Source organism: Rhea pennata, chromosome 4 (genome assembly GCF_028389875.1).
Source record: "Rhea pennata isolate bPtePen1 chromosome 4, bPtePen1.pri, whole genome shotgun sequence".
In the NCBI taxonomy this organism is placed as follows: Eukaryota; Metazoa; Chordata; class Aves; order Rheiformes; family Rheidae; genus Rhea; species Rhea pennata.
Window position 1 is genome coordinate 81,063,698 of NC_084666.1, and position 9,099 is coordinate 81,072,796.

A 9,099-nucleotide genomic window follows, 5' to 3' on the forward strand; every position below is an offset into this window, starting at 1 on the left:
GTTGTTCCTATTCTGTAATCATTCGTAACACCTTATTTTTGTACATACCAGAAAAGCAAGGGCAGCAAAAGAAACTTGTCTGTGGCCAAATGCTAGAAAGTAGAAAGAAATTATAAATTGCATTTTACAGTATGCAGGCTCTGCAGAAAGAGTGAATATTACCACACAATATGAAGACAGTGCAAATAGTGGCAGCACTCTAGGAAATGCCAGTGTCCTCACCACTGATCTGAAGGCAGTTTTCACCCAACTTTTCCTATCTGACATTTGTCAGCCTCACATCTCCAAGCGCTTTAAGCAGTCGGTGTTGCTATGTTGCTTGGAAAAGCAAGGAGAGGGATAAGTGAAGGTCAGTGGCAGAACAAGACCAGGAATTACATCGTTTCCCTATGATTTCCACTTTAGCCACATGTTTTGGATAGGCCCTTCTATCTCCAGGAACAGAGCATCCAAGACATAACCTATCCAGCAATTACTATGCTTTTCTATGCTTTTAGTAGTGAGGCTTTTCTATATATCCGGTATCTGCTTCACAGTCTCGCCATGCAAGAGATCCATTTAATCTTTGCAGTTTTGAACTCCCTTTGCTTGCATCTCCTTTTTGCTGTTGTCCCCAGGCCACTGTAGTGCTGTATCACGTGCATCTCCATAGGGTTGCAGTTCTCCTGTACACCTTGTTCATGGCTGAGCGACACAAATCACATGTGCCTCGCTTCACTGACCTGATCTCATCGAGCCTCTGCTTTCAGGAGCCTTTCCTCTCTGACTGGCACACAACTCCTCGGTGGTCCCAAGGGCATACACTAAAACTTCTACCCAGAAGGGCCAGCACATGTCAACAGCCAAGGACGCAGCTGGTAAGCACATCCTTGTCACGGGCCCCTTGTCAGCCTGGTTTAATTTGCCACTCTGCAATTATCTGCTTGCCTCTCCTTACCTGGATCATCTCTGGATATGACTCTGGAGGTCACCTGCATCCAAGATAACTCCTCTGTTCTTTACTGATCCATCTAACTACACCAGAGGGCTTTGCTCAATTTATCTACAAATGTCATTTAAAAGCAGTGGCAAGGAATTAGAAGTATGTCTTTTGAAGGCTTTCTCTATTGAAAAGGTTGGAGGAGTAAAGAAGGTTCCTGGCTTCAGACTGCACCTCGAGCAAATGCTTTTCTCTGTAAGTGAGTAAAGAACTCCCTGCACCTCCTGAGCTGGTGGCCTGGAGTGCTAAGAGCTCTGCCTCAGCATTCCACCTTGTTTGCAGCATGACTGTCAAAGCCACATCAAATTCAAGCACCTTTCAATGAATCACATCATTTTTAAAGTGATTTTTTGTATTGTTTTGAAATAGAAGCAAATGCCACTTGAGAGAACTTTTGGATTGAACAAATTGAGATATTTCACTGTGATTACGAAGATTCATAATTAAAACTGACAAAGCAAATCATACATTCCCCAAAGCTCATAGATATGTATCAGTTGCAGAGGAAAAGGAAGATAAAGGCAAGGATAACATGCCACCCCCAAAAAAGAAGTAGGAAAAAAAAGTTAGGACAATTATGATCAAATAAAATAAAAGTTCAAAGAGCAGACAAGAAGAAAAAATCAAAAAGAAATAATAATATAGCAATAAAATATAACGAAAAGGTACAAAATGATGAGTGAAATCTGGAAGTAAAAAAGAAGGGTTTTGTCATTTTTTTTTCAAAATATCTGATTGATTTTTACTGGTTTCACAAAAAAGACCATTTGTTTAGCAAATGAATATCTTTTCTTCTCCAAGAAAACACAGCCAGCCCTAGTGAAGATGAACAAAATACACTGATCTCTGTTTCCTCCGCATGGCTGATCTCTCCTGTTTGTTAAACTGTGCAGCACGTAACCACTGCTGAACAGGAACATATGTTTAGTGGCAAAGCAGGAGTGCCGCCCTTGCCATGATCTGCCTTCTAACAGCCTCATCTCCGGGCAGATAAGTCATACGATTTGATGTCTAGGCCAAAACCTCTACTGAGTTTGGAGAACTTAAGGCTGCACACCGAAACCTTTTTAAAACCCAAATCAGTTTTGTGCTCTACTGATACGTACATGGTGGTGTGTACCGTGGGTGGTTGATGTAGTACGCAATCCAGGAAGTGAATCCCCAGTAAAAGGCACAGCCCTGGAATGGACAAAACAGTACACACATTTATAAACTGTAAATTTGTACATATATATATGTATGTATGTATGTATAGTCTCGTAACATGTTAAACCCAGATGATCACTGATCAGCTTTGCAGTGGCTTCTTGAGTTAAGGAACAGTAATACAGATTTTTGTAAAATGCTCTATGGCCACACGCACGCCCAGAAAATAAGTATAGGTTTTTCAGAGTGTGCTGGAGTGAGTGGATGTCTGCTGCAGGAACTGGCATTTTTCTTCTTCTCTGGAGTGAGGGAACTCTACCTCTGAAGGGGACATTTCTTGGAGTTAAGCTGTTAAAAATTGGCGCTGGTTCAAGCAGTTGAGCTGTGATTGTATCTTAAGCTTGTCATTTCCAAGACAGAGCTAGCCAAACAGTCTGATAAACCAGCTGAGATGACAAAGAACAAAAAGGAATAGGCAGAGAAGGCACGCAGCTCCACAAAATCACGTGAGCTTCGTGCAGCTGAGTCACACGCTGCCCCTGCACCTACGGATCCAGCCCCACCTCATCCATCCGTGAAAAAGCAGCACCCAGGCTGCCTTTTCCTGGTGTCTGAAAGTACGGAGATAAGCACAGCCCAAACAGAGATAACCTGGTCATGGTCTTGCCCTGTATAAGGGTCACCACTCCCATCCTTTCTACAAGAAAAAAATAAAACCCACCCGCTGGCCAACCCAATGGACTGAAACGACCGTGGGGAACTGGATAAAGCCTCACTCCATGTCTAGTTTGGGGCGTCCTCGCCCGCCGCACAGTCTGCGGAAGAGCAGATGCTGGCGCTGGCTGCAGCTCTGTCCCCTGCGCAAGGGCAGCAAGCGAGACCTTCTCTTCTTCGTCTTTTCACATAGTGCGCCTGCGGCCGGTGCCCACAGACACTAGGGAGGAACCGTCGCGGTGGGTCTCTGACTCCCGCCTGCGGGAATCATTCCGGATGTGGCACTCTGGCTCCAAAGCCAGCGAGGTGCTCTAGCTTATATTCCTCTTTATTTTCACACGTGGCGCATCGTAAGGCAGCATCCCTAGCTGTGCCACCAGCTCCCTTCCGAGTGGGACGGAGCCGAGCCACCTGCCATGAGTGTATGTATATCCTCTTCACTAAAACTGTAAAGGTATTGCAGATCTTCAAAAGGGAGGATCCTTCCCCACACCGAGTGGGATGGAGGGGATACAAAATGGCTGAGGATGTAAAATCAGAAGAAGGAGAGCCTATGAGATAACAACAAATGCTTGAAATACAGGAGGCCTATTAAAGACCTTAGGCAGCTCAGTATCTTCCTTCCTGAGGCCTCCATCTATAGAATGAGAACATTTTTTTTTGCTATTTGTAATCTGGCTTTAATTTCCTGATGCAAGTGTTGTCTCTTACTCCATAGTTTTATTGCACCCAGGAAGTAGCGTGTGATTTCTGTCATCATTGCTAGTTTTTGCAGCAGCATATCTCATTAAAAAAATAAATAATAAAGCATTCAGTCTGAAAAATATCCTGGACGTGACAATCAGCTCGTTAAGTGGATGAGTCAAAGTGGACATTGATATGCAGCAGCAAAAATGATTCTTATTCATGTCCTTGGGGACATGGCCCCAAGACTCTTCCTATATTTATATTTTGAATAATCATAATTGCTGGAGCTGGAAAGTAGATTATTTTTAATTTTCCCATCTTCTTCAAAGGACTGCTTTAATATGGGGATCTTCTCTGCCTTAAATAAAATGATAACTATATTGTTACCTTTATCATATTTTTCAGAGGAGTGTGCTCTCCGGAAAACTTGTGAACAAATAACGTCTCCAGAAGATGTCTGGTATAGTGTAAACAATGGCAGAAGCAGGCCAAGCTGGAAAAAGCAAGAAGGGAAATGAAGGTAAGCGAAAGACTGCTTTTTATTTCCTCACAGTTTATTGTCACAAAAAGGACTAATATTCCAAAACTGCAAAGTCATACTGAAATCTTAGGATTTAAGGTTTTGTCTTAATTGAAGCATCTGGAGCCAAAGATTAATGGAATCATTTTCAGCGTTACACAAAGCCGCTTCCATTTTACAGAGAAGCAACTTATTTTTATCAGCCTTGAATTAGAACGAGCTCCTCGAGCTCTGAATGTGATGCATCGCCCTGACAGGACATTAAAGCGGGACAGCTGTGTACACAAGCAGATGTCTGCCGTGCTTTTCCGAAAGACGTCTGCCACGTTGTAAGGCCACCTTAATGCTCCTGCAGGATGCGCCTGACATTTGCAAACATTCTGAACAGCTTCGGAACGGTTTCCTTGTCCTTTGCCAACTCAAGTAGCTGCACGGAGGTAGTTTGTATTCCATTTCCTCCTGGACGCAAAATGAGATTTTGTTGCAAGGTTAATCCGTTGTGAGAGCTTTTTTGTACCCAGTTACAAAGGAACGTGGTAATCGTTCTAGAAATTATTACACTGATTCTCTTTTGAGGAAGATTATGAAACAATAGCAGGCGCTGCTGATTTGCTTCGGAGAATGTGTTGCAGCCCATAAAGATTGAATTTCAAAAACAAATGTCAAGAGTGGTTCCTGGTGGCATTTTATCTTAGTTACATTTACCATGCTACCAGAGCCTGTCTCACTGCAAGCCAATTATAAGGCATAAATGAAAAGTGGTTTTCAGCATGTGAAATCTCAAATACTTTTATTACACATCTTGTATGGTAGGCAGAGTCAAAGATTAAACAATTGCAAAGTAATTAAAGCAGAGAGATTTGAGTTGAGAAAATTTCAAGCAATTAACGACTCAACTAAAGGCCAGAGCAAACTTTCAGCTTTGTTGAGAATTTCAAATTTAATTCAGCTTAAGGTGGGGACCTCAAATGAACCCTTCGAGAGTGATCGCTGGAAGGTTTCTGCATGCTCCTTGCCCACTTGAAAGACAGTAAAGGTGTTTCTGGCTCCTCGGTGCTACTAAAAACTCTCTCCCTTTAAATGTATGAGCAAGAGGAGGAACGCAAGAAGCTTGTAGCTCTGGGTTTGAATTCAGCAATGCTGTGTTCTCTTTCCCAGCTCCACTAACTCCCTTTCTCTCTCTCTCCAAGTCTCCGTTCCTCCATCTCTGAACAGCAATATTGCTTCCTGCGTTTCTCCGCTATGTAGCGGGTCCGAGTGCTGCGGGGAAGCCGTCCTGTCCTGGAGTCTCTGTTCCCTGTGTGCCGTCCCAGCTCCAACGCATACAGCTGGCAGATGGGCTTTCTTTGATCGTGTCCCACACCTCCACCAGGCACAAATGCCCACACCACAGGGGAAACTGGGCTGAAGAAAAGCAAGTTCCTTAGATGTGAAAGTTCCCGGCCTGGCACGCTAGCCGCTGTCCTGCAGAGGGGCACAGCTGGTGGTGGCAGTGCCTGGAACCCCCGCCGGCAGTCAGCAGCCGTAGCTGCTAGCTCCTCCTCATCTATAGCCATTCTTTACCCCTCCCATGAATCATCAGGTCTGCTTTATTTCTCCTAGAGTCCTTCAGATGTGCTTGGGAAGGGCAGGGTTTTTTTTCCTAGAAAGTCACATCAGTTGATTGTCTTCTCTTCACTACTTTTTTGCACACGCTTGAGCTCAAGCAGATGAACCCGTACCGGCATGCGTTTCCTTGCAGTCAGCTCCTATTGCGTCCCACCTGAAGTGTTTCATCATTCTTGCTAGCGTTGCTGTTCGAGTGAGGGACAGAAGAAAGGCTAACTGGTGTGTGCTTATGCATGAGCTTCTCTGTATTTGCGTGTGTGTATGCGCATGCGTGTATACACATAGATACAACACATGGTCTCTGCTCCTCTGTAACAGTGGATAAGCTCTTATTCTGAAGCTTTTTGTTTCTTAAAACTCCCTCAGAACTCAAATACGTCGCATGTGGCCGTGGCAATGACCCTTTGAAGAGTTTAGTTTCCAAAGGCAAATGACCAGTTCTGAATTCGTACGCTGCTTAAGTTTCTCCCTGCTCTTGACCTGACTCATGCTCAACTGCTCTTGACCTGACTCATGACACACAGACCTCTTGAAATAGTTCCTGTTGTTATCTAGGTGAGAGCTGCTGTGGAGGTAGTTACCTTCTGGCTAGGACCTTCTGGCTGGTGCTAGCCATCTTTTCGCGGGCTATACGGAACTGGAAGGCACTGTGAAGAGACTGGGACTGGAGCACCTGAAGTTTTGTCCCCTCCTCTCTGTCAAGCATGGCTTTGGCTTACTACCTGCTGTTCGGTGCTTCACCTTGTATGTCTAGAGGGCACACTATCTGCGGCAAGTACACTGCAGCTGCAGTGACCGTTGCGACCGCTGTTCTGTTTTTGGTCAGACTGATGAGTGTCACTGAAATACCGACACGTGGTAAGAACACTCTGAAACTCCCTTCGACCCCGTTTTGGGTGGGGTGGGGAAGCTGACTCAGAGCATCTGTAACCTCCGCCCGGCGGCACCTTCCTCCTGAGCCCCCGGCTCCCTGTCCTCCCCAAGACCGTCCACGCGTGTCACTTACTGAACCACTGGGTGGCGGAAGTTCTTCGTGCTTTCCGCTTGATCGTAAATAGTCGAGAGGCGAATGTAGAAGAGCAGGTATATTAGAAGAGGCCCGGTGTATTCTGTTAGAAAAAACTAGAAATGAGAAAGAAAATAGCTGTATCAGGGTATGAAATTGTACCAATAAAGGCATGAGAAAAAGAATAACTCTATCCACAACACCTATTCATCCTTCAGATGTCATTTTAGCTTCATTTGAGGACTTAAACGATATGTAGACCTTTTTTTTCCTGCTGCCTCTTTAGCAAAGGAGTAAAACCCATCTAGCAAAAAAGAGGTTTCTGTGCAGAGCATTAACCCAGTCAGGAAGGTTTTGTGGAAGAAGCTCAAAATCACAGTTCTCTCCTTTTATACTTTCAGCTGTGCCATCAGATGCCTATTTTGAATCTTAATAGCACTGGAAATGAAGGCGCCCAAAGCGGAGGGCAACTTGCTTTGTGCCAGCGCATTTTGCAATCAAGCAAGCGATGTATCAATCAAAAGCCAACGGTGCGGGAGAGGAACGAGCATAACGAAACGTTGGATGCTGGCTGGTAGCATCCGAGGTCAGCTGGATGGTGGCTTGAAATCACTGCTCCCCCGGGGTGGCACTTTGAACATGTGCCCAGTGCTGGAGGAGGCTTCAGCCCTGGGCAGGAGCCAGCAGAAGCAGCCACGGGCGCAGGCGCCCCGGCGGCCTCGGAGCGGGGATGGGCACAGGGGACAGAAGGGACAGCTGCAGGGTCGCAAGGAGTCGCCCTCAGTTTGACGTTCTGGCTTTGCTTTTGCGTTGCCTTTTGTCAGGGCTGACCGCCGAGCTACAGAGAGCCCACGGGACGCTATCTTTTATCGGCGCGCGCTTTAAAGAACGTAATGGCTGGAGGAAGTATAATGTGGTTAGAATGATACAAGGTCTGGATTTGATTATCTGTCCCCACTGGAATGAACTCTGGGATTAAAGTGGTGTAGTCCAACATGTTTACAGGGGACAGTAACTGGCAAATCGTAACTCAAGCACATAATGTTGCTTAAGGGATAAAGATTCATAACTACCGGACTGTTCAGCTTGAAGGTGGCTATTTGCACTGCTATAGAATCGTAGTGACTAAATATCTGTGATTTAAGGAGTAACATTTAATTTAGACTACCTTTCTCGAAACTGGTATTTGGCAGGCACTAGACCCACAGGGCAGTGTTCCTCCAAACTCGCTTCAGAAGAGTTTGAAGCGACCCAGAGGTCTTCCTGCAGAACCCGTTTGCAATTAGATTTCCTTGGTTGAGGCCCTCCAGCACCACTTTTTCCCCTATGTTGGGGTGAGGGGCTTCAGAAATCTCAGTCTATGATAGTGGATCTCAGTCTCCAGAAGTAGGAGACTTGAGTCTTCTTTAGAAGGAAAACGTCAGATTTTATTTTGTGCAGCATGACACCACGGCTTTTGTGCGCCATTTAGACTCTGCATGATCCCAGGAGCAGCTGTGTGTGCATGTGCATGCACGGACACATCTGCTCAGGGAATGTTTGAGAAAACCCATTTGTTGTGGAACACATCAGGGCCGAAAGATTATTAGATTTTTGGTTTGCTAGTGTTTTGGTGTGTTCCTGGGAGCCCACCGTCTTAGGCAAAGATGCTGTAAGAGACAGTCGCTGTGATCTCTACCTAATACACTGAACACAGAAAATGCTGGGGGTAGGATACACAAGCATGGGCAGTCTCGTCTGAGCAGGTCAGTGAAGGACCTTGCAATGAGCTGCTTCCCCCAACGTAGCTTTTTCTCTCAGTGAAGACCTGCACCACAAAATACACCCGTAATTGCCAGCTTTCATCATCTGCTTGGCATGAATGTGTTGCAAAGCTGCCAGGGAAAGACTGGCAGCACTTGGCGCCAAGTTGTGGCTACTTGTCACGGCACCAAGTGTTCCCTCCTCACCCTTTGGCTAATTGCAGAGGCTGAAAGGAGAAGGAAAGACACCTGAGGAGTAGAAAATCCAGCCTCCCGCTGACAGCCGAACGTGCAGGCTGGAAGCAGAAGAATGGAGGGATGCGGGAACTCCCCTCGGCTATGCAGAGCAGCTCAGAGACTGCCTTAAATTAACACAAAATTAATTTAACCAAAGGCAAGATTCTTTTTTCTTTTTTCCTTTTTTTTTTTTTTTTTTTTTTTTTGCTATTGATTCCCAATGAATATACACAATTAAAGCCTAACTAGTGTCTTCATACTCATGCTATAGTTGACTAATATAATCAGATCAAATTGCTGGGCTTGGAGAGGTATTAGCTATGTGTTAAGGATCGGTCAACTTCTATTTTTACAGATGCTCAAAAAATGAGGAAATTGCTAAAATACTAGTTTTTCTTGACATTTCTTTCAAAAACAATAATAATCAAATTTTAAACAAGAAAACTGAAAATAATGACAT

At 45.0% G+C, this 9,099-nt stretch overlaps 1 protein-coding gene across 2 annotated transcripts in view; it reads right to left on the bottom strand.

Moving 5' to 3' along the window:
- Window positions 1–9,099, bottom strand: part of TECRL (trans-2,3-enoyl-CoA reductase like) — a 58,950-nt gene that overhangs the window by 6,250 nt on the left and 43,601 nt on the right. For both annotated transcript variants that reach the window (XM_062574418.1, XM_062574417.1), the window contains exons 5-8: window positions 6,661–6,776; window positions 3,914–4,019; window positions 2,086–2,158; window positions 49–92 (exon numbers count right to left, since the gene is read on the bottom strand). In XM_062574418.1, the coding sequence (XP_062430402.1) occupies window positions 49–92; window positions 2,086–2,158; window positions 3,914–4,019; window positions 6,661–6,776 (339 nt within the window). The remainder of the gene's footprint in view (window positions 1–48; window positions 93–2,085; window positions 2,159–3,913; window positions 4,020–6,660; window positions 6,777–9,099) is intronic.